This window comes from Chelonia mydas, chromosome 7 (genome assembly GCF_015237465.2).
Source record: "Chelonia mydas isolate rCheMyd1 chromosome 7, rCheMyd1.pri.v2, whole genome shotgun sequence".
NCBI classification, from domain to species: domain Eukaryota; kingdom Metazoa; phylum Chordata; order Testudines; family Cheloniidae; genus Chelonia; species Chelonia mydas.
The window spans coordinates 114,584,279-114,609,793 of NC_057853.1; the positions used below are offsets into that span (position 1 = coordinate 114,584,279).

The following is a 25,515-nucleotide window of genomic DNA, read 5'->3' on the forward strand; positions in this document are numbered from 1 at the left end:
AAACTGGTTGAAACTATTGTAAAAAACAAAATGGTCAAACACATAGATGAACATAATTTGTTGGGAAACAGTCAACATGGTTTTTGTAAAGGGAAATCATGCCTCACCAATCTACTAGAATTCTCTGAGGGGGTCAACAAGCATGTGGACAAGGAGGATCCAGTGGATATAGTGTATTTAAATTTTCAGAAAGACTTTGACAAGGTCCCTCACCAAAGGCTCTTAAAGAAAGTAAGCAGTCATGGGATAAGAGGGATTGGTTTCTCTCATGGATTGGTAACTGGTTATAAGATAGGAAACAAAGGGTAGGAATAAATGGTCAGTTTTCAGAATGGAGAAAGGTAAATAGTGGTGTCCCCCAGGGGTCTGTACTGGTCCCAGTCCTATTTAACACATTCATAAATGACCTGGAAAAAGGGGTAAACAGTGAGGTGGCAAAATCTGCAGATGATACAAAACTACTCAAGATAGTTAAGTCCCAAGCAGACTGCAAACAGCTACAAAAGGATCTCTCAAAACTGGGTGACTGGGCAACACAATATCAGGTGAAGTTCAATGTTGATAAATGCAAAGTAATGCACACTGGAAAACATAATCCCAACTATACATATAAAATGATGGGGTATAAATTAGCTGTTACCACTCAAGAAAGAGATCTTGGAGTCATTGTGGATAGTTCTCTGAAAACATCCACTCAATGTGCAGTGGCAGTCAAAAAAACTAACAGAATGTTGGGAATCATTAAGAAAGGGATGGATAATAAAACAGAAAATATCATATTGCCTCTATATAAATCCATGGTATGCCCACATCTTGAATACTGCGTGCAGATGTGGTCACCCCATCTCAAAAAAGATATATTGGACTTGGAAAAAGTTCGGAAAAGGGCAATAAACATGACTGGGATATGGAACGGCTGCGTATGAGGAGAGATTAATAAGACGACTTTTCAGCTTAGAAAAGAGACAACTAACGGCGGATATGACAGAGGTTTATAAAATCATGACTGGTATGGAGAAAGTAAATAAGGAAGTGTTATTTACTCCGTCTCATAATGCAAGAACTAGAGGCCACCAAATGAAATTAATAGGCAGCAGGTTTAAAACAAACAAAAGGAAGTATTTTTTTCACACAACGCAAAACCTGTGGAACTCCTTGCCAGAGGATTTTGTGAAGGCCAAGATTATAACAGGGTTCAAAAAAGAACTAGATAAATTCATGCAGGATAGGTCCATAAAATGGCTGTTAGCCAGGATGGCCATGGATGGTGTCCCTAGCCTCTCTGCCAGAAGCTGGGAATGGGCGACAGGGGATGGATCACTTGATGATTACCTGTTCTGTTCATTCCCTCTGGGGCACCTGGCATTGGCTACTGTCAGAAGACAGGATACTGGGCTAGATGGACCTTTGGTCTAACTCAGTATGGCCGTCCTTATGTTATTTTCTAGGGTGACAGTCCCCAGTGGGGTAAGCCTATGTGTATCATCCTCACATAGAGACCAACTGAGGATGTGAATTTAATATTCTACAACAGAATCCCAAACACAAGTAAACACCTGTAGTGCTACAAAGATGCGTGTGTGTCTTTCAGGGGAACATGCCCATCTTTTGTGCACCAGACTAGAGTGGTGTTCCTGTCTCCTACAAACCCCCTTCTGTGGCTGTTCTAATTACATTTCTCACATCACTCTTTTATTTTTGGGGCAACTTCTAAGTAGCTCCACTAAGTCTCTGGGCCTACATGTAAATCTGCTATTGGAACTGGAAGCAGAGTACGGTGAGCATAGGTCTCTGACTCGAGTTATGTTTTGGGGGCACTAAAATACATCTGTGAGCAGAGTTCCACTGGGAGGTGTCTGCTGTATCTGTACGTTGTCCTGTGGATAATGATAGAAGATAAGAAATTCTCTGTTCATTGTCCCCGGTGGTAATTTGCGACTCCTGATGGTCAGCCTTCCCATTTTAAATAAGATGTAAATACTATCCATGAGGGTAAATACTATCCATGAGGCCAAATCCTATACTAACAGACCTCAAAAAGTCAGCAGCAACAGAAATAGACTAAAGAAATGAATGATCTTTAGAAAATGCCCAGGTTTGGCAGACTTATAACTTGCAAGTTCAACAGCTGATTTAGTGAGAATCATTTAGGAGTTTTCCATATATTTGAATCTACCAGGGTCTAAATGGGGGATACAGACACAGAAAAGTGATTCATGCAGGAAACTAAAAATGCTGTGGGCTTCATTCCATTAGTGTGATTAAAAATAACTTTGCAAGAGCCTATCTTTACGATTCTTTCTTATGGAAACAATTTTAAAAAATAAAAATGAGGGGACACTAAATTTGTGTGAAATGGATGCAACTTTGGGACCAAAATGAGAGCAATGCCTCTTGATATGTAGGACAGTTGAAAGGTATGTGTGTTTGTATAGATAATCAGCAAGCGGCAGAAAGTCATCTTAGTGACTAAGGAGTAGAGCTGCATGGATAAGTGATTTTTTAGTTCCAAAAAATAAATTTAAAGAAAAGAAAATCAGTTCAGGTTGAACCAAAACTTTTTGGAATTTTTGGTGAATCAGAAAAAGCCGGAAAATTTTGTTTTGGGTTGAATAAAATGTTTCATTTAACTCAAAATTAAATGTTTTGATTTGGAGCATTTTAAATCTTTTTAAATAAAACCAAAGGAAATGAAGAGCTAGATTCACATAAACAAATATGATCCCCGCTCCTCCCCACTTCCTGTTGTAAACTGCTGTTTGATGCTTAATTTTGGTGGGTGGGTGGGGGTGGTTTGATTCTGATATAGTGTTTTTAAATCAGACTGCACTCCTGCATGATTAAAAGGCACCAAAGCACACTGGTATGAAAGACTGTATAATTATTAAGTATTGTGAAATTACACATTTTTAATAATGTATGTCTGAGTATGAAGAAAAATTAGTAGACCTATAGTTTATGTGCACACCATGTCCAGGTACCCCTGCTGTCTCTTATAATTAACTGGAAGTCAGACACCTGGAATTTCAAATCACTCCTCCACAAAGGAACAGCTGAGCCTTACTCTAAGCAGGCAGATTCTGCTGAAGCTAATACTTTTCAATTGATGTTAATCCTTCAAGATTCCCCGTGTGGTTACTGTACTTAGATGAAGTCCTGAAACATAAACCCTTGTATCAGAGGCCTGGTATGAGACCTAAGCCATGAACTAAAGTAATGGTAAAGACTTTGTTAACATAAAGCAAAGTTAACCTGTGAGCAAGAGGCAGGCCCTGCTCAGAGTCTTGCAAGGAGAGGGCTGATGTTGCAAAAACACACATACCTAAAAGGTACTGAACACTAGAGATATAAACATATGCCAGGATGGTACCAGAACACTCCGATACTAGCACATTCCACACAGAAAACAAGGAACATGCTGACCCATTGTAAAGACAGGGGCAAAACGGTAATATGATGGATGGGGTTGTTTTGATCGAACCAATATGTACAAGGTGATAGGTGGCACCTTACTATGTAAAGGGGTTGTACCTCAATACTTCAGGAGTGAGGCGTAACTTGTTTGTACCTATGTATAAGAATGCACCCCTGAGAGGTTGTCTTTGTCTGGCGTAGGGGGCAGTGATAAATCCCGCCACTGACTGAGCCGGTCCATTGTCAGGGAGCACATATGTATGAGCAGAACTGTAGACATCTGATCCAAGGAGCTAGAGACTGTGTTCCATGCGAATAAACCTGGCTGGGCGCCTTCGTACCTTATTGGAGTCTGTGGTTCTTGGGGTTTCTCTCGGGGTCTGCTATGCCAGCTATCTGCACAGAGCCAGGGCAACACGCAGAGGGAACACACGCATGCAGCCGACTGCTATCAACATTGGATAGAGCAGAACACCACATTGGTGATGCTTGATGACAGTTACAGCCTGTAACAGACTTTGAGCCAGGAAGATCCCACTCCGTGCCAAGGAACTGCAGTTGCAACAAAGCAAGGCCAGCATAAGGATGGAGGGAAGGAATATGGGTTTATAATGTTCAAGTATGCAAGTTGTTTGACTTTTTCTTCCATTTGGTTAGGGACTGAGTGGGAGAGAGTTGTTAAGTACAAGGGACTCAATATTTGGAGAAGCAGCCTGCTGTAGAGAAGTGGGCAGAGGGTTAGGAGCCAGTGTTTTGTAAAAATTTTAATCCTGGCTCTAAGACTGATTTGTTGTGTGGTCTTGTACAAGTTATCAACAATAAAGTTCCCCTAAAACAGCAATTTAATCTGCCCATATGGAGTCAATGCCTTTAACAGAACTTCATGCCAGTGTAAACATCAATCTGCTCAGATCAAATTGCATGGTTAGGAGCTTAAGAGGGTAAACTTGTTGATAAAGTGATTGTCTTTAGTTACCTATTATGGCTCTTGTCAAATATATAGATGCCCCAGGAATAATAATCATAACTGTGCCTCAGTTTCCATATATAATTATATTTCACTGTGATGGCATCAGGTATATAGCGCTTTGAATATGTGTACACATGCACGTTATGCAGCTATTAGACAGTTTGTGTGGGTGCGCTATGCAGGCAAACATAAATAGGCACATATCACTGAGAACCATACCCATGATGTTTTTAAGAGCAGCCACATATGATTAGCTTTCTCCTTCTGAAAGCTAATGGTCTGTTACAGTTTACATAGCGAATTCCTCTATGCATTTCACCGTAGTAACATGCTTCAAACTTGATAACATAATTTACAAAATAAAGTCTGAGCTATGTAAGCAAAGCTGTCTATGAAAAAATATCTAGCAAAGTTTTCACAGGTTTGGCGCTCTCTGTAACAGCTGAATTGAATATTATGAAACTTTGTTTTAAAAAATGTTTCTGCTTGTATGATAAACATCAGCCCCCGGGGCAATTGAGGAGAAAGTTTTAAATGTTTGAAAAGAGCTGCTTAGGTCATATCTTTTACTGAGCCAAATTGTGCTGGGGAAAGAGACAAGCTTACAAGAAGCTGTTCTTCAGGCTCGCCTCAGCCAACATTTTTTTTTTTTTTCAAACGGGGGTACCTAAAGCCCCTCAATTTGTGGGGAAGGGAGAGATTTAGGGTGCGGGGCTTGGAAAGCCTGAGACTTAACTAAGCGGACCACTTGTTCGCTATTAAAGCCCTGGACAATCCTGCTTTTCTCGGGTTTGTCCCTCCTCGGGCAAAACCAGACGTGGTTTTGGGCGACCTCAGGCGGGGGCTGCCCTTTTGAAGAGCGCCCCGCCCCCAGCAGTGTGACCGTGCCAGCAATGTCACGCTGAGCCTGGGGGTGGGGGGGGGGGGGTAGCGGCACACGCTTAAAAATGGGTTCCCCCGCCCCCCCCCCTCCCAGCCCGACCTTCCAGGCACCCGTGAGTCCCAGGTCCCACCGGCGAAGGCAGGGTCACGCCGTTCCCGAAAGACCCGGCACGTCCACGAGGGTGATAAACAGAGAAGCGGCCACCTTAGCCGTAACCGCTCCGTGCCTCAGTTTCCCCAGCTGGGAAGCAGAGACGTTAACAGCTCCCCTTGCCTTGCAGAGGGGCGGGGCAGCAGTTAATGGCTGCAACGCCCCAGCTCTCCCCAGGGCGTGCACAGACCCGCCCCGCAACGCGCCCCTCAGGCGCCATCTCTCTCCCTCAGTCCCCGCAGCGCGGAGCGGACGCGCCCCTGAGGCACCTCCCCGCACTGGAGCGCAGGGCGGGGCGTCCCACCTCACCCGCCGACGCCATGAAGGTACCCGGATGAGCCAGCTCTCGCGCGCTCTCCGCCGCCTCCCGCTACAGTCACGTGGCCACCCAGAGCGGATCGCTCCCGGCCTCGTGCCCTTTGACCAGCGGCGGGCACGTGACTGACTCGTCGTTTCCGCCCCCCTTTCACCGCAAGTCTCGCGATTGTTGGTGCCCGCGGCTCCTGGCTCCGTGTGTCGCGGGGAGGAGGAAGCGGCCCAGGCCTGACGGGACCGAGCGCGGCGCGGATCCCCCCCCGCGACCAAGGTGAGAGGAAGCGGCTCTTAACCCTTCCCGCGCAGGCGGGGGGAGGCCGAGCCGAGACCCGGCACCGCCCCGTCTCCCACCGGTGGCTGCTCCGAGGCTCCCCGGCCCGACCCCTTCTCCTCCCGTCCCTCGGGTTTCAGCTCCCGCCTGGCAGGCTGGGTCGTGGGGCCCCCTCCCCCGCTCAGGCCCGGAATTCCTCTGGCCTAGGCCCACCACATCTTTCTCCCTCAGCCCCGCCCCCACCGGTCCTGTCAGCCCCCACAGGCCCTAGCCCCACCTCCCCCCCCCCGGTCCTGTCAGCCCCCACAGGCCCTAGCTCCCGGTCCTGTCTTTTCTCTCCCCCCACCCGCCCCACAGGCCCTAGCCCCACCTCCACCCGGTCCTGTCAGCCCCCACAGGCCCTAGTCCCCCCCGCGTCCTGTTCTCCCCCCCCCCCAGGTCTTGGCCCCCACCCCGCGTGCTCCTGTCCGCCCGCAAAGGCTCTAGCTCCTCCTCCGTGCTCCCGTCTGCTCCATTCACCTTCCATAGACTAGCCCACCAGCCCTCCCTCCCCCCCCCCATCTTTCGCCTCTCTCCTCAGAGCCTAGCTTTAACTTTCCCCCGCACCCCCTCCACTGCCTGTGCTCGGAGTTCCCCTTTACTTCCTCTTCCCCCAGTCCCTGGGTTGGGAAGGGGGTGCATGCTGTCAACGGTCATGCATGAATATTACTTGTGAAAGTAGAGGAAGGCACATTCCATTGCAGTTGCACTGCTCTGAATTTATGAATTAGTAAGTCATCTCTCCAGTTTATTTTTTTGTATTCTGACACCTAGGAGTTCTAGTCATAGAACACTGTACAAGCACACAACAAGTAGACTGTCCCTGACCCAAAGAGCTTACAGGCTTCACCAATCCATCCCTAACAAAAGGCTAATTTTGTCTCCATCACGCGATGCCCTATGCAGAAGACATTAGAAGGAAAGGCTAAAATTACATTAACTTTAAAAGAAGTGTGTGTTTTATTATCTAAAAAGTGGCTTAAAACAAGATGATAGAACATTAAGTGAGGCTGATTTCATTGTCACGTAAGAGTGGTGTATACACATCTAAAGAGACTAACTGAGAATGTGAAGATAATGCTGTTTATAAGGGGAAAGGCAAAATTATAATGTCTGGGACCTCAGAATATTTTGAAGATATGAATCTTTATGTGCTAAGTGTTAAAGATAGTGTTATTCATTTGTATAGTGTCCACTATTGTATACACACAACTTGTAAGTTATTTCAAGGCTTTTTTTGTTGTTGTTGGTTTTGATCAGAATTAGTATGACAGTGGGGGAGTGGTTATCCACTGAAATAACATAATACTAAAAATTAGTATGTTAGATGTCATCTATGATAGCTGTAACATCTTTTTAACCAGTTACAAGTTCTATTTTATTTTCACTACAAAACAGTTTATCAAAGCAGTTTTGCTACTTTCTGTTCTAAGGTTTACTTCTTTTACAGATGTCAGAAGATCTTGCAAAACAACTAGCTAGCTACAAAGCTCAGCTCCAGCAAGTTGAGGCCGCTCTTTCTGGGAATGGAGAAAATGAAGACTTACTAAAATTAAAAAAAGACTTACAGGTGAGGATTGAGGGAATTAGAAACTGAGATCTTTCTATCCTGAGTAATGTCAGCAAAAATGCCATCACTTTCTCTCAAGCAGAGACATAGCTTGTTGCTGGGCATTTGCACTTCAAAAATAATAAATACTTGTCAGGGTTATTGCAAAATGTAAGTTAAAGGTTTGCTCTATGATCTCAGATTGCTTGAAGGGACAGTGGTATAGCTGGCAGTGCCAAAGTTTGGCCTATCTTTTTAACTTTAATAAACATTCATGTTGTTTTATATGCTTTTTAAAAAAAAGTCACTACTATTTGATTTGTTTTTAAAAAAAGATGTTAGTACCTCACCATCAAGAAGAAAAAGGAGTTCTTATCTGAGATGTGCAAGTCTTTGGCTGAAACACTTAAATATTGCCTCCATTTAAAAAAAAAAAAAAAAGCTAAAAAAAATTCATATCTTAGCTCAAGTTGATAGTGACCACACTGTTGCATTGCACATGCAGGCTGAAGGAAGAACAAAATTTGCGGAAAGAACCGTTTTAACTTCCAAAGGGTTGGAGAGAGAACTGTGAAAAAAAATATGCAAACAGTCTTTTTTTACTATACACATTTTTGTACTTTTTATAAAATTTGTGCAAAGACAGCCTTTCCCAATCTTCTTCATTGGCCTTTTTGTGGCATTAGAATAATACACCAGTAAATTGTAGGCATCAAATTTTATCACCTTGTAATTGAATCTAATCTCCACTCATGTCGTCTGCATTTTTTAAATAAAGCCATTGCATGCTACATTTAAACTATGTAGCTATTTCCATTTGTCACAGCATTTGGGCTATCCTGAGCACTGAGTCAACACAAATGTATGTGGAGAAATTAATTTGATGCTGATTTGGTTTATTCATTATGTACACGTTCAATCACATCTACAAATCAAGTATCAAAGGGGTAGCGGTGTTAGTCTGTATCCACAAAAACAACGAGGAGTCCGGTGGCACCTTAAAGACTAACAGATTTATTTGGGCATAAACATCTGAAGAAGTGTGTTTTTTACCCATGAAAGCTTATGCTCAAATAAATCTGTTAGTCTTATGGTGCCACTGGACTCCTTGTTGTTTTCACATCTATAAAGATAGCTGAAATACTTTTACAGCGTAAGTCTGAAATCCTGGCACACCTTAGCCTCTCACTGACTTTTTAATAGAAGTTCTAGGTATGTAAGGAATGCCAGATTTGTTATGCAGTGTTAAATGTGCCACCACCTGGAATATGTTTAGACTTAATCTCATAAGTTACTTTTTGTTGATAGATAAAAGCTACTCAAAGTCCTCATTAGACCCACTTTGGACAATGACATGAACACCTTCAACTTGATTAAAAAGGCCTTTATCACTTCAGGCAACAAAATTGGCACATAATTGTGCCTGTATTTAATGTTTTCTTAAACGTTAGGGTATAGGTTCAAACTACTACTATGTTATTGCTCGAGAGAGAGAGAGAGAGCGCGTGAGCGAGCACTATAGCAGCCAAGTTATTATTCACAAAACTTAAGTAGATAAAATTACCCACTGCAGCATTCAGTAGCTGCTGCTGCTTGAAGAAATGGTAACAATAAAAATACAACTCAAAAACAAGCTAAATCAATGTCTTCTATCAATAAGCTTTAGATTTCCTTTTAAATGTAAAGGTCTTTTGTCCACAGAGAACGTTGTAGTATGATCAGAATATACTTAATTGCACATTCTTAAAAGCATGTGTATATTTTTAAAATGCAGAGCAAAACTCATATTTCTAATACCAATACAAGGTCTGCTTTGATGCGTGGAAATCACTGATGTGAAAGGACAACTTGGAAAAAAAAAAATTAAATAAAAGCTCTCTGCACAGAACAGGGAAGATGTTTGCATTCCCAGCTCCAAAAAGTTTGCTACTCATACATTCCACCTTAAAAGTGGAAAATAAATGCAACTTTATTTTTTTCGTGTCTCAATTAAATTGTTGTTTCCTGTTCATTCTAAAGATTATCAGTTATGTATCTTAAACAATCCTTTATCTCAGTATTGCATCCATCATTACCATACACAGCATGCTCAGCTTTGACCAAGATATTTTCATATATAAAATGGGCTCCCCATCTTTTACTTTACTGAGGGACTTCTAGCAAGGTACCTATGCAACCAAGGATCAAATCTAACTTGCACGAACTAGAGTGGATTGCAGCCAGCCTCCTCTTTAATATGGTGTAACAAGCTATGGAAACTATGCACTCCACAATACAGAGCTCCATCTTGACTTGTGTGAAAAGCCACTCTCATAAGGATGGATCTTTGCATGTTGGGACCTGTAGTCTCCACAGGTTGCATCTCCATGTCATAGGAAGGTGGCAGCAAGTCACACTGTATAGCTTATTTGGCTGCATGTGGCTACCTTAATTAGCAGTTTTGCGATGGTAGGCAATAAGAACACATTCTAACTCTTCCCCACAAATCTTGCTTTAAAAATGAGCCATTCAGCCTTTAAAGATTTCTGTAGTGTTATTTTACTGTAATTCATGAGCTAGTCTATCTAGAGTGCAGAGCCACCTCCTCCTCCCCCATAAATGCAGTGTGATGTCTGAATACATGAGACAGTTGCAGCTTCTCTTCCTGCTTTGGTAGTGGGTACCACATTATTTTCTGCTTAAATAAACTTCTTGTTTTCAACCTCCTTCAATGCCTGTTCTGTTAGTTTCAGTTGGTGCCCTCATGTTTTTTCAACTTACTACTTTCTTTAAGAGTTTTATGGGATAGTTTTCTCTTTCTCCCATTCCCTTATTTCTACAAATCTAGTTTCTCTAATCCATGAAACTCTGCATAAACCTAATGGCGCTTTTCTGCACCTTCCAGTTCCTCAGCTGTTACTGTAATGTGATGCCCCCCTACTATGTGCAATACTCCAGTTGTGTTCTCACTAGCACTATAGTATACTATATGTTAGAACAACAAAACAGATGTATTGGATCCCTAACCAATTCAAGACATGGTGTATATGATTCAAGTTTCTGTCCACTATCTGTGTCTAGTATTAAGATACGTAGGCAAAATAAGATTTTACTACAAGTTTGTTTATAGCCTACCCTTTAAACAACTGGTAAAGTCAGGGAATTGTTGATTGAGTAATCTGTGTGCATATTCACTCTAGTTCTACAATAAACTATTTTAATAGATAAACGACTTATGAAGGAGGCAGGAATAAGTCAACTGTCTCAAAATTACAGTGGTTTCTGTATATCTGAAACGCTTACCTTCAGGTAATCAGTGCACAGCTGTACTCTATTTGACCTGCTGATACACATATCACAAGCCATGATGCTTCCTGGATTTGCAGATTACTGCTACTACCACCCGCTCTGTGAGTGAAGGAGCAGTGTTAGAACTCAGACCTGGGGAAGGAAAAGTAATTAATGGTATGTACTCTAAGGAGCTCCCTCAAATGAAATATTCTAAATATCAAAATCAGTGTTGACCCATATGCAATATTCTGCAAAATAAAGATTATAGTAAAGGTAGACTGTGACCATATCCTCTGTTCCAGTCCCTGCCACAAAATCATCAGAGGGTCTTCTAAAGCAAAAACAAACCCCAAACCTCCTTGTTTGGGAGGTCTGATTGATTGGTTCAGATACCAACAAACAAAAGAGAATCCAATTGTCAGGCCCTTTGTGCCTCTGTGCTAGCCTCTCAAACAAAAGTACATATAAGAAAACTAAACATACGGTTTATGGGGTTGGTCTCTGGGAATTACCTGAGTAGAATCCTCAAACTTCTGGAGGAATGAAGAGTAGCCTCCCCTCTGCCTTGAGCTTTCCTTCTCTTTATAGGCCCTTACTTTATCAATGAGGTTTAATGAATCAGGCTCCAGCTGTTCTCTCTCATCTCTGCTGAGCTGAGAGAGGAACCCTGCTGGGTCCCACAGCCTTCCTGTCCCACTGTCTAGATAGTTGTTGATTCCATTTATTAAGAAAAGTGGGATGGGGGAGTCTATCAAGACTGTAGAGTTTTCTTTTTGGGGCCTTTCAAGTCGTCTTTAGGGTGTACCACTTACCAATAGTACTTGTCATCTTGGATCTTGACTAAGGAAAACGGTGGCGTCAGGAACGTTGAATCTTCATGCTTTGTATTGTTTCATGAGCTACCACGGACATCCATTTTGAAAAAGGCTGTTCCTCATCACCAGTACAGTTTCTTTATTCAAATCACCCCACAGCCAGCAGTTGCAAAGAACGCCTGTGCCTGTGCTGGACCAGCACGTTCCGTTTCTGCCCCGGCAAACCTGATTAGAATCGCTCCCAGTTCACCCTGCTGCTGGCCTTGCCTCTGGGCAGTGTTATTTGTGGGATCAGCAGCATAGACATAACGTGTTGTGGGGCAAATCTGTGGAGAGGAGAGGGTTATAGTGGGGGGAAATGCAGAATGTCTAATCTCCTTAATTGAAAAATTTGCCCTTAATTTTGTGACTTGCATCAGATAAAAATATTGTGATATTGTAAGGGTTGACCCCATTTCTTGTGTATGAATTGTGGAGTTGCCTTTCCTCACGTAGGAAAGTGCTTGTGTTTTGCTTTTATCTGCTGGCTGTTGAACTACGTATTTTTTCAGTTGCAGTGATCAAGAATCTTCACACTGGCAAGTAAGAGTGTAGCACTGATTCAATTGGCTTTTGCTACATTGCAATAAAAGGAATAGACACTAAATATCTTCCTAATTAAGGTGAAAAATATGCATTCAAATTCTGACCCTCTAAACCATCTAAGTATTTTTTGTTCCGCTGGTTTACGAAGTTTATAGAAAACCTGGAAATTTGCATACCTATTTTGGCTCCCGAGTCAACAAAGATGTCTACCTAATTGGGGAAGTTATTTTGTTTTAAAATAGGTAACACTGAGACTGAACTAAACACCTACCCATAGAAGTGGTGCCTCCAAGTCCAATCACAGTGGCAGGGCAGTGGCTGGAAACTTGCATTGCTGTGTACTGTGCTGTATCTGCTCTGTGAATAAATAAGACTTCACTCTGTAGTGTCTAAAGGCACTAAAAATCAATTAATAGAAAAAAGATATATTTTCCTCTGCCATTTGTCTTGTTCAGGTCATTCTGTCAGGTTAATGAGGCGGTTCTGGTCCCCCACTTTGAGGCCCTGATTCAGGAAAGTACTTAAGTGCATAATTAAGCCCATCTTTTTTCAGGAAGGCAATTAAGCATGTTCCTAAGTGCTTTCCTGAAATGGGAAACTTTCCTAAACTGGGATCTCAAAAAGGAGTCATTCCTCTCTCCAAAATATCTCTGTGGATACTTCAGCTCAGCCAATCCCCATTTTTTCAAAGGAACTGAAAAAATGGCACCTCTCATTCAGAGGTGCTTATCATTAGTACGCTTATTTTATATGCAGTATTCTATAACTAAGAAATGTGTAATTTCTGGGCTAACCAATCATTTTTAAAATAATCGCCTAATGAAAAATAAACTGCAGTTGAGGTGGAAAAGCAAAACATTCACAGTTATCGATCTTAAAGTTTATTTGAATCAATTTAGCCCTTGAATTAGCCCTTGTCTTCCTTATGAGCAGTGAATGTAACACTGGCTGCTTACTCCCCATTGCTGCGATGTGCTCTTCAGTCAGAAATTGAGAATCATGTGCAGCACGCGTGCAAAGAGAGTCGCATCAAGGATTGTTTCCACATGAATAGCTGGCTATGTCTCTGAGCCTATGCGAAAGCAGTTCAGCTAGAAAGAATTGCTGTAAAAAGGAAACATTGGGGCATTTTCAAAGTTGACCCAGGGTGAAGAGGTGGCCTCATTTCAATATAGCATACAGTCATACATCGCTTTCTTCTACATCTGTGATGTCAAAGGCTAATACATTGTAATTAGTGGTAAATAGCCAGCAGTCTGCTTTACATCAGATATACATTTAATACAATCACTACTCCAAAATAGATCTGTCAACTTGGGGAAAAAATAAAGCACAGTAATGGTGTTTGAAAGTGTATTTTTTGCCTCTTCCTTTTCCAGGAAGTTATAGAATTAACCAAAGATCTCCTTTCAACACAACCTTCGGAAGCCCTTGCAAGTTCTGATAGTTCTGCTTCTGCCCTACCCAGTCACTCTTGGAAGGTTGGGGATAAATGTATGGCAATATGGAGTGAAGATGGACAGTAAGTGTAGAAAACAAACTTCTCTAACAGTTACATGAAATAATACAGTACAATGGTAAGAGATTTTCATTCAGCTTGAACTACCCCATTTGAGTAATTCTAACAAAAAATAGCTAAGAGAAATTAAGTAACCATTGTATTTCCTTTTAGTGAAGTTCAATATTATAGACCAAGCGAATTTGACATTCGGTGATTCTGAAAACACCTTTTCTTGTCACCACCCTTAAAAGAAATATAGTATATACAACTTTTAAAAAACCTTACACTTTCATAAACTAATTATAATCATTTAGTGTAGTGCCTATCAAATGTACCCGGGGTATGTAATTGCCATTCTGTTAATATATTTTACATTTACTCACTGTCATGAAAAATGACTGAGAGATTTAAGTCTGTGCATTTAAGTTGGAACACCATCATTTGAATGTAAAGCAGGGGTCGGCAACCTTTCAGAAGTGGTGTGCCGAGTCTTCATTTATTCACTTTAATTTAAGGTTTTGCGTGCCAGTAACACATTTTAACATTTTTTAGAAGGTCTCGCTCTATAAGTCTGTATATTATATAACTAAACTATTGTCGTATGTTAGCTAAACAAGGTTTTCAAAATGTTTAAGAAGCTTCATTTAAAATTAAATTAAAATGCTGATCTTACGTCGCCGGCCCACTCAGCCCATTGCCGGCCTGGGGTTCCATTCACCTAGGCCGGCAGCGGGCTGAGTGGGGCCTGCGGCCGGGGCCCCGGCCAGCAAGGGACAGACAGCCAGAACCCCAGACCGGCAGTGGGCTGAGCGGGGCTGACGGCCGGGACCTCAGACTGGCAGTGGGCTGAGCGGCTCAGCCCGCTGCCACTCAGCCCACTGCCGGTCTGGGGTTCAGTCCACTGGCTCCTGCCAGCCAGGGTCCCAGCTGCCGGCCCCGCTCAGCCCACTGCCGGTCTGGGATCCCGGCCCTGCTGACATAGAGTGGGTACCTACCTTCTCCCTGGTTCTTGCCCATTCTTCCTCTTTCTCTGCACTGAGCTGAGGGTGGGAATGCACTGAGCACAGGTCTCTCCCTGTGGGTGAAGGAGCAGACTGGGGGTTGGGGTGTAGAGTCTGGCCAGGAGCTAGAATGAGGGAGGGGGCTCAGGGTTGGGGTTTGGGTGTGGAGTGCTTACCTGGGCAGCTCCCATTTGGTGCAAGGAGTGCAGGTGGGAATGAGGGGGGGGGGGTGCAGGAGCTCCCGTTTGGTGCTCAGGTTGAGGGTGGGAATGTGGGGTGTGCAAGAGTCAGGACATGGGGTGTGAGGGGGCTGGGTATGTGTGTGGGGTGCAGGAGTCGGGGCTGGGGGCATGTGAGGGGCGTGCAGAAGTCAGGGCATGGGGTGTCGGGGGGCTGGGTATGTGTGGGGGTACTGGAGTCAGGGCTGGGGTGTGTGGGGGTGCAGGGGTCAGGGCAGGAGGCTGGGGTGCATGTGGGGGGTGCAGGGGTCAGGGCAGGGGGCTGGGGTGTGGGGGGGGGGGTGCAGGGGTCGGGGCAGAGGGCTGGGGTGTGTAGGGGGTGCAGGGATCAGGGCAGAGGGCTGGGGGTGTGGGCTGGGGTCATGGGGGGTGCTCCCAGCCCCCTGCCCAGAGAGGCTCACGGCAGGGGGCTGGAGGGGATATGCCCTGATTCCACCCCCCTTCCCCAAGGCCCCGTCTCCACCTCTTCCCCGGAGCAGCGAGCACTGCTCTGCTTCTCCCCCTCCCTCGCAAAGGCCATCAGCTGATCGGCAAAGGGGAGGGAGAGGACACTGGGGGAAGAGGCGGGGGAGGGGGGAGCTTGCTTGCTCTGGAGCAGCAGCCTGGGGGAGCGCAGAGAAGAGTGGGCCGGGGCGGATAGGATTTTTAATGGCACGCTGCTGCCTGCTGGGGTCCCAGCGTGGGTTCGGCAGCGAGGGACTCAGCAGGCAGCAGCATGCCATTAAAAATCGGCTCGCCTGCCGTCTTTAACATGCGTGCCATAGGTTGCCAACCCTTGCTGTAAAGGAACTGTAGTTCTATCAAGATTGCTTTGTCTTTAGGGGCTTGATACTTGGCTGTACCATGCTCTGGAGATGCTGTACCAAAATAGTTGGTTTTGACTCCCTCAGCTAATGCTATTGAGAGTTTCTGGGGTTGCTTCAATTTAGTCTGATCTTGTAGTCCTTGAAATACAAAGATATTTATTTTCAAAATGATAGTTTATCCTTTCTTTTGTAACATAGAAGCATTTTTGAATTTTTTCTAATCAAACTGTTCAGATTGAGTAAACATCCCATTTCCTTCTCTTAGAAAAGAGTTGAATCCTTGTACAATGGAGCTGCTAATATAGTGAAAACCAAATATATGCACTGATGCAGAATTATTGATATTTTCATATAGAAAATAAACTGTTCAAAAAAGAAAAGGAGTACTTGTGGCACCTTAGAGACTAACCAATTTATTTGAGCATAAGCTTTCGTGAGCTACAGCTCACTTCATCGGATCCGATGAAGTGAGCTGTAGCTCACGAAAGCTTATGCTCAAATAAATTGGTTAGTCTCTAAGGTGCCACAAGTACTCCTTTTCTTTTTGCGAATACAGACTAACACGGCTGTTACTCTGAAACCTGTTCAAAAATGAAAACACTTCTTCTGTTCCTAGGCATTGATGGCTGAAATATTTTCTCACCTGAGATCATAAATGTTACATTTTTTAAATTCTTGGGTCACTACTGGGTCCTAAACTCTGGTCCTAAACCAGTGATCACAATGAAAAGTTTGTTGGATCTGAAAGTATTTGTACTGGTCCACTTAGATGTTTCTAGTTCTGGCACGCCAAGTGGTATTGGACCTTACTCACTTGGATTACTATCTTGTTTCTTTCCACTGAAGCTACAACATGATTTAAGCAGCCAGTGTCTCAAGAAGTGCTAGCTAGAGATTAATGCTTCCTACCACACAAAAGTTGGGGCTCCCCTCAGTTTTCATACAGTATAAAGCATTGGTATTTAACTCAATTCAAGTGTTTCTCAAGATGGTCACTATATCAAAACGAAGTAGGCAGGTGTTAATTGGAATTATATCTGTAAGTATAATCTCATGCCTCTGTAGCAGAGCTGGGAGGGAGATTTAGAGACTTCAGATTTTTTCCCCATCCCAAATTGAAACAAAAAGTCAGTCTCAAAACGTTTGTAAACAGATGATCCAAAAAGAATTAGTATGGCCTTTTAAAAATTTTTTAGTATAAATTAACTACAGGTTCGAAATAAAGTTGTTTTGAACTAGAAAATGACAAAACAGGATGTTTAAACAATTTTGAAACTTTTTCTTTTTTAAATTTGAATCAGAAGATTTGTCAAATTCAAAACTAGCCCTTTCCTGTGAACAGTTTTAGTTTCAACAATTCAGCATTTTCTGGTGGAAGAGCATTCAGTCAGAAAATTCCTGACTAGCTCTAATCTGTGTTATCTAGAATGCCATAGTTTTAAAATCTGATATTGCATGACCTACCAACTAGGGAAAAAAGTGAGATTCTTAACTTTGCAGTTGTACGAGACATTTGTTTCTAGTCTAAATAGCTCTTGGGCCTTAAAATTGTCACTGGTTCCTTGATCAGCTAGTGAGGTTAAGCTCTTGTGCAGGATTGATGTACTTAGGTCCTTAAAGAACATTAACTTCTTGGCTTGATTTGTATTTTGTCCCAAAAAATGAAGCAGATTGGTAGAAAGTACTTAATTTAAGCAGATTGGTAGCAAGTACTTAATTTAAGCAGATTGGTAGCAAGTACTTAACTTAATGTTAGTAGCTGAATAACAGTGTAGGTATTGTAGGGCTGAGTATTAAACCATTACTCACATGCTTACAGCCATGATATCTTTACAGGTGTTACGAAGCTGAGATTGAAGAGATAGATGAGGAGAACGGTACTGCTGCAATCACATTTGCTGGATATGGCAATGCTGAAGTCACGCCTCTGCTCAACCTCAAACCTGTAGAAGAGGGAAGAAAGGCAAAAGAGGACAGTGGCAACAAACCCATGTCCAAGTAAGTGACTTGTATAACCTTAGATGTGTACTCTAACAAAGAACGTAGGCCAGCCAAGCATGTTACGTTCGTGTGGTGGATGGATGGATGGAATTTGCTTAAGGAAACGCGCTCTGGTAAAACAACCTGTTAGCATCTCACTCTTAGACCAGTTCTGCTGTCATATTTATCCAGGATATTAATGTGAAAGAGAAAAGTAGAATACTTTCATTGCCAGCAAAGAGGCCAGTTCTAAACAATGTAGGTTCCAAATCATGATCAGGTAAAGAGTAATGCAAGATGGAGATGATGCTTACAATTTACGTTCAGGAGAAGATAGAGACTTGTGTGTGTGGTGAAATAGTGAGTATATTATAAATTACTGATTAAAGAAGTGGTAGATGCCTGTAATCTAGCAGAAGCTTTTCAGAGCTCCTGCTTGAAATTGTAAGTGCTGCATAGACAAGTTTTCATTTGGAGAATGAAAAAATATCTTCAACAGGTGAAGCTTCTTTGACTCTTTGTGGGAGTACCCAGGGTTGTGAGGCACCTCACTACCCACTGCCCTTAGCGTGAGGAAGCCTGGTCTGTGCCTGCCATAGATCAGCTCCCTGACTTCACTGGCCACGGGCAACACAAGCACTGCCCTCTTAACCTCGGCAGGTCCTCTTGCTTTAGGTTAGTACTAGGCATATTCCTGCCTTCAAGCATCTCCCTGGAGTGTCCTGTCCCTGTTCCAGTGGGTGCTGACAGTATTCACAGATTTGCTACTGCCAAAGAAGCAGTGCACCCCAATTTACTACATCTCAGATTATCGTTCTGTTTAACACACAGCACTTAGATATACAAATTTATTAGAGCATAAGCTTTCATGGGCTACAGCCCACTTCATCCGATGCATAGAATGGAACACATAGTAAGAAGAAAAATATATACATACAGATAAGTTGGAAGTTGCCATACAAACTGTGAGCTGTAGCTCATCTTAACTAATTAGCCTCTCACAGTATAGCTCATCTTAACTAATTAGCCTCTCACAGTTTCTCTGGCAACTTCCAACTTATCTGCATGTATATATATTTCTTCTTACTATATGTTCCATTCTATGCATCCGATGAAGTGGGCTGTAGCCCACGAAAGCTTATGCTCTAATAAATTTGTTAGTTTCTAAGGTGCCACAAGTACTCCTGTTCTTTTTGCAGATACAGGCTAACATGGCTGCTACTCTGAAACCTGTCAGTACTTAGATATGTTTATAGTAAAAACAAGTCACAGTTTATTTAACAAAGTAGAGAGATCCAGGTGGTAGCAAGTAAAGTATTGGAAACAAATGGTTACATATACCATACAATCATAACAAGAATTCTAGAACCTAGGCATAACTAGATACTTTCCTGTCTTATAGATCAGTGCTCACCCAAAGTCCTTCCAGCACTTTACAGCAGGTTTGGTCTGACCCTTTGTTCATAAGACAAACATGCGGCTAGCTTGCTTTCTCAGTGAAGGATCCAGGCTGTACCTCTGCACCCCCAGATATACCCCTGGATATACTCACACCTGCTGTTTATTCCTTCCTGTAAATTTCCTCTCCAAGATTTTGCAGTCTCTTGATTAATTTGGCTCAGTATTGAAACAGGCATCCATTGTGAGACATACAATGCCTAATACACACATGACCAGACAGAAAGTTAAGTGTCTGTTACCTCCTGCTTGAAAGGAACCTGTCCAAGACATGTCACCTTCTGATTACCTGCTTTAAGAACATAATTCTCAGCATAGACACACAACACTTCAAATATTATCTGTACACGTTTCGCAGTGTTTATGATGGCCAGTGGGCTACTGGCTCTTGGTAGAGACTTTGCATGCCACCTTATAGTGAATTATTGTGCATGTATCTGACCCAGGAGATCCCTGTAAAACTCTAGGCACCCTCTGTGCCCTCTGCCAGCTAGCACCAAGACGTTCCTGATTCACAGCTTCCTGATAAGAAACCAAAATGTACAGGGGTTACATCTTGGGAACCAGTCTATTTGGAGACCCAAGTACTGGAGCAGCTCTTGCGTCCTTCCTCCAGCCTACGGTAGGTTGTAGGAGAAACTCCTAGGATGGGTACTGACTCTGCCTTACCGAACTGGGGACACTAATATGATCCTTGAGGGGAGGGAGTGGTGGGTGTGTGCGCGCGCGCTTAATCCCTCCCCTTTTGGAAGAAGCATGGCATGTGGTTCCTGTCACATACAGATCCCCTGTGATCCACATTGGTATGGAGGACTTGTGCCTCTATCCTAGCTCCCCAGCACTCATGTCCCTTCCTTTGGTTCCTGGCATTATGGCTTTGTTAGAGCCATTTTGCCCTCCTCTCCTCAGTCTACCGTTCTTGCAACCCCCCTTTCCATGTCAAAAGGGGTTCCACAGCATTAAATAAAGCTTCTGCAGAAAAGGCAATACAGATTTGGGTTTTATCAAGTTCTTTGCAGATTCCCCAAAGAGGCTAGTGGAGGGGATGATATGCTTCAGATCATTTCTCCCTTTCCCTGTGCCTAATCCCCACCACAGTTGCTGCTGATTACCTGGTCAGTGCAGGAGTCCTAGATCAGGCAGATCACCATGGTGAGATTTGGCCCATGTTGGAAAAGAGCCATGTACATTCAGAAATGTTATTTGATTATATTTGAAAGGGCCATTTGAGAATTTGTGAAACTGGGAATTTGTCATCTGTGCCAGCTCTGAGGGTTGCTCTATTTGAAATGGCCTGCTTGAGGCATTTTTATTGCTCCTGATTCTGCATGATAAATGTTACAGGTGTGTAATGCTGTAATGATACTCTCAATTGATAAAAGAAAAGGAGTACTTGTGGCACCTTAGAGACTAACAAATTTAGCTCACAAAAGCTTATGCTCTAATAAATTTGTTAGTCTCTAAGGTGCCACAAGTACTCCTTTTCTTTTTGCAAATACAGACTAACACGGCTACTTCTCTGAAACCTCTTAATTGATAGACTGTCTTACAGAAGAAATGACTTAATGTTCTTTCTAGAATCAGAGAATGAATCTGTTCTGTACAGGCAGCAGATGAAACTAGGCTTAAGATGATCTTATCACACCATGGGGTACCCATGTGTTACACATAACTTATTTCACAGCTTTGCTCTTGCATCTATGGAGTACAGTTTGTTTGGGGAGGTTTTTCAGTATTCTTCATAAGCGTACATAGTCCTGACTTGGTTGTGTAATCATTCGTTTGAGAGCCCTGATGGCTTACAATAGTTACATTTAGTTTCTTTCTTGGTACTTAGTGTACCTCAGAGTGCTTTATTGAGAGGAAATGTAGTCACAAACATAATCATGGGCTACCCTTCCTTCCTACAGAAAAGAGATGATTGCGCAGCAACGAGAATATAAAAAGAAGAAAGCTTTGAAAAAAGCCCAGAGAATCAAAGAACTTGAACAGGAGCGAGAGGACCAGAAAGTCAAGTGGCAACAGTTCAACAACAGAGCCTATTCTAAAAACAAAAAAGGCCAGGTTTGTATATGCTGCCAGTGTGTGAATAGTTAGCAAAAGGGGTAGTCCGACCTACAAGTTACAGGAAAAATACCATGCCCAAACTATGCTTTGGGGGCAAATGGCTCAGCTTCACAATCTGAGGCAGCCCAGCTGCAAAACCGAGTGAGATGCTGTAGATAGGCTGAGTAATCGTGGTAGCTTGATGCTGCAGATAGGCTGAGAAATCATGCCTAAATATTAAAAGTAAGTCTTAGGTCTTTGCTTGTGTAGGTTGGGAAACTTGGTCACTTTTATGCAAGAATTGGGGTTGCCTTTAAAATTTTTTTTAGTATAAATTAACTAAAAGTTTGCATTTGGAGGAGCAGTCAAACTGCTCCGCATCATGCCATATATTGGGAAATCTGTTGTGAGACCTTAATGCTGGCAAGTGTGTAATTGGATCCCTTATTCACCCAGCATACCTAGCTTTTCATGACTGTCCTAAGTGGGCAGGAGATAAGGAAAAGCATAGAACAAATACCAGTGAAAGGTGGGAGCACTGTTCCTCAAATGGTGTGTATTTTGGTTTTTACTAATATACATTCATGCCACTGTACAGAGAGCTCACTACTATTAGCTTTGTCAATGGTAATGTTAGCCATAGTATAGAAATACAGCGATGCACATTCTGTCAGTTATTCAGGGAAAAGAATTCTTGCCACAGCCTAGATCTATAAGAAGACCTATGCACAGGTGTGTGCTGGGATTTATCTATAGGTGAGGTACTTGTGTCTGTGATTTACATCAATAGTATACAGGAATTGGAAGCTGTTACTAGTCACTATTATGACTTATAACAAGAAATTTTAAAAAATACAATACAAGCGCATAACAAAGCCTTCTGATTGGCCTTGGTTTAGCATGGTGAGGTGTTTTCCCTCTTGAAACCAAGCTTGCACTTAGCCAGGCTGGAGCATTGGGCCCACTGTTGAGGGCAGCACAGACTGGGAGGATTGGGGTCCACTGGAGCTGAGATCCTGAAAGTCTGGTGTGTGGCCAGCTTGGCAGCCATTTCCCATGTCTGGTAGAGTAGCCGTATTTCAGAGGAGGTGGTGGGGAGACTGAAGTGTTGCTGTATTGCTGCCCACTCGGTTTCCTCCCACTCTCCTAGGGGCAGTGTGGGACTGCTAAAACTTCAGTCCTTTTGAGCACTTACCAGAAAACAGTCTTATGATAAGGAATGTGGCTTTTATTGATGAACATTGGCTGTCAGTGCTCACAAAGAGGCATGATTAGAGCACTGGACTGGGTGCCAGGAAATTCTGTTCTAACATTGCCTCTGCCACTTACTCCTCCTGTGCCCTTGGGTAAGTACATTAATGTATCAGTTTGCCTGTCTACAAAGTAGGGTGTTGAGGATTGATTGTAGAATTAGAGAACTGACTAATCAGTGCTCTTGTCTTCACAGTTAGCAAACTGTCTTGAACTGACTAATCAGGAATGGTGTTTTTGTTTCCTTCTCAGGTAAAGAGGAGTATTTTTGCTTCCCCTGAGAGCGTGACTGGCAAAGTCGGGGTTGGAACATGTGGAATTGCAGACAAACCCATGACACAATATCAAGATACCTCTAAATATAATGTCAGGCATTTGATGCCTCAGTAAGAGGGGGGAAAGGCTAAACTTCATCTCTGCAGGGCTTTACACTTATCTTTTTATCATTATATTTTTCTAAAAGTAAATTATTTGTTGGCATGTAGTGAATAGTTCATTTTGTCACCATCACTTGGCTTCAGCTGATGTGAGCCTTAAAGAAATCTACAGCTATTCAGTTGACTCCCTTCATCATTACTAAACTTTTTATATAGTCATCTTAAAGCAAAATTCTGCAGCCAGATGTTTTCATGAGTTGCTGTTAGCAGTTATGCTGAAATGCTGGTCTCCAGAATCTTCCATTCATATTTTTAGCAAGGGTACGGTCAGAAAAATGACTGTGTAAAAATGGCACCTTTAAAAGCTTCTCATTCCCTCTGTATTCACAGTCCTGTCTCCTTGCTTTAGTGACAAACTACACTAGCACTACAGAGCCAGTACAGCTCTGGGAAAGTTAGCTGGATTCCATCCTAGCTTGTATATAAAATGGAATTGTTAATAAAATTCTAAGTTACTCCCTTGCAATCTCACTGAAGGCAGTCAGTGTGTAACTGAGGGCAGAATGTGGCCCGCAGAATATATATGAGTAGTGTGATGATTCATGTGCTAGAAAGAATGCAACTTCACTTTGAGATTCCAGACTGAATTTGCAGGGCTGGAAATTACAGGGAGGAATCTCCTTACATGTATACTGAGCACATTTAAACTGGAAGTCGCTGAGACACAACCAGGGAACTATAAGATGACATTTTTAGAGAGTCAAATTTCAGAGTAAAAGTGCACTTTAAAAGTGAAGATTTAAGTGTTGGGAAAATTTAAATCATATGATCTGAAAAGCATGTTCTCAACCCTTCTACACCTTGCACTGCTGGGTTCCATGGGCTGGTTATGGGACTTGACAACTGAACAGTAAATCCCAACTTGTTGAGCAGCCTGTGTGGGTTTTTTTTCCCATCCATTTAAACAGAACTGAAGCACATTAGATAAGAATGCCTGGATCCTATTTAGTTAGTTGGAAATGAGTAAAGGCTAGTCTGAAGTTTCTGCCTTGCTATAATCCTGGCTGTGGCCCTAGTCTTCATTGTAATTTCAGCCCTACACTGTCAGTGAGCCTTTTTAATTTTATTCAGGAAACCACATGTAAAAGTTCTTGCCTTTGTACATGATTGCTTCCCTCTGTTATGTGTTTCCCACTTACGGTACTGGTACCACCTCTGAATCCGTAAAGTGTTTTTAAAAAAAAAGTTAATGTATAGCCCTGTATACATTGTAGATATTATTTTTGTAAAATCTAGGGCTGAGTTAATGAACAGGAGTACTTTGGCTATTTCCTCCATTAAATAATTCAAGTGTATTTCTTGTTCATTAATCTTGACCATGTTTCCCTTGTATATTATGTTAATGTAGCTCATTTTGTAATTTGTTAATTAGATCAGGTCATGTCAGCAATTGATAATGCACTGATTGGTGGAAATGTCCATCAGTTACCTGAGTCACAACTAAAGCTAAACTCTGCAACTGATAGTGTAGAATCCATGCATAGAAAAAGATTCTTCCTATTAATGGGAGAAAGTGATTTTTATGAATACAAAGTGTGTTAATTTCAGTTTTGTATGTTTAACTTTTATTAAATAAAGTGTTAAAATCTCTTGGAGATGTTTGGAAAAGTGAAAATGCACAATGCTTGGGCCCTGCCTAAGGACTACTACAAAATGCTGAAAAGGAAACAAATTAGTGAAGAGAAAAACACACACAGTGCTTCAATTTCATTATGCTCCATTGCAAAACTAAGCAACTTTTGCCTAGTTTAAGATATATCCTACTTGTGGCAGGGGTATAAATTTTGCTGCCTGCAGAAGGACTTTAATCTAAAATGAAGTGTAATCTGGTGCAAGGAGGAAAGCCCCACTCCCCCCCATAAAACAGCCGTTTTAAAAAGCAGCGTGTATGACAGAGATCCAGAACAGCCTGCACTTCAGCCAAAGGCCCATTCACCTGTCAGTCATTAGAGGGGGCATTGGTTCTGCTGGACTGAGAGGTGGCTGAGTAATGAGGCATCTGTCTGTCATTCCATGGAAAACTGCACTTGTCCAGGGTGAAATGGTTCCTGACAAAAGCAGCAGCTCTTCTTTGTGTAAGGAAGAACAGAGACTGGAACTCCTGCTATAAAACATGCAGGACCTGAGCTTAAGGATAGTCTGTGCATAGGCCACCCTCCTCAACAGCGCTGTGGTTGATGTGAAAATGAATGTGCCTTTTTAAAAAATCATGCATCAGACATTTAAATGGCAAATCTCTTTTGGCAAAACTCACTCCCTTTTGGTATAGGCAAAGTCTCCATCATAAAAGCATTTTGTCACTAGCCATTTTCTCTGTCAGGGGCAGAGGGCTGCCAAAAATGAAACCGTGCAGGCTGATCCACCATTACTGTAGGAAACACCCCTGCCCCAATTAAAGCTAGCTTGTCTCATGGGACCTTTTTTTATTTAAAAAGAAAAAAAAAGTAAAACTAATTGACATAGTGGAAGTCCACATGAGTTATGTGAAAATGGTATTTACTTGATCACTTGTTCTGCATTTAGGTAATGTACCTT

The 25,515-nt window shown here is 42.5% G+C and overlaps 1 protein-coding gene and 1 long non-coding RNA gene across 5 annotated transcripts; one reads left to right on the forward strand and one right to left on the reverse strand.

Moving 5' to 3' along the window:
• The first annotated feature begins 5,771 nt into the window (after nucleotides 1–5,771).
• On the forward strand, nucleotides 5,772–24,575 carry SMNDC1 (survival motor neuron domain containing 1). Of its 3 annotated transcripts, none has more exons than XM_037904967.2 (6): nucleotides 5,772–6,003; nucleotides 7,493–7,612; nucleotides 13,641–13,783; nucleotides 17,645–17,806; nucleotides 21,157–21,310; nucleotides 22,796–24,575. In XM_037904967.2, exons 2-6 carry the CDS (start codon nucleotides 7,493–7,495, stop codon nucleotides 22,931–22,933), a joined length of 717 nt encoding a protein of 238 aa, XP_037760895.1. In that variant the 5' UTR covers nucleotides 5,772–6,003; the 3' UTR covers nucleotides 22,934–24,575. The 3 variants fall into 3 exon arrangements, with proteins under 3 accessions (XP_037760895.1, XP_037760896.1, XP_037760897.1); XM_037904968.1 differs by lacking the exon at nucleotides 5,772–6,003 and adding an exon at nucleotides 10,880–11,035; XM_037904969.2 differs by lacking the exon at nucleotides 5,772–6,003 and adding an exon at nucleotides 10,957–11,035 and having other exon boundaries at nucleotides 7,495–7,612.
• On the reverse strand, nucleotides 7,611–17,753 carry LOC119566823. 2 transcript variants are annotated; one of them, XR_006292563.1, is made up of 4 exons: nucleotides 17,618–17,753; nucleotides 12,533–12,613; nucleotides 11,674–12,002; nucleotides 7,611–11,011 (listed from the first exon to the last, which is right to left on the reverse strand). It is a non-coding gene; the product is annotated as an uncharacterized LOC119566823 (long non-coding RNA). The 2 variants fall into 2 exon arrangements; XR_006292562.1 differs by having other exon boundaries at nucleotides 12,533–12,618; nucleotides 17,618–17,751.
• Nucleotides 24,576–25,515: the final 940 nt, after the last annotated feature.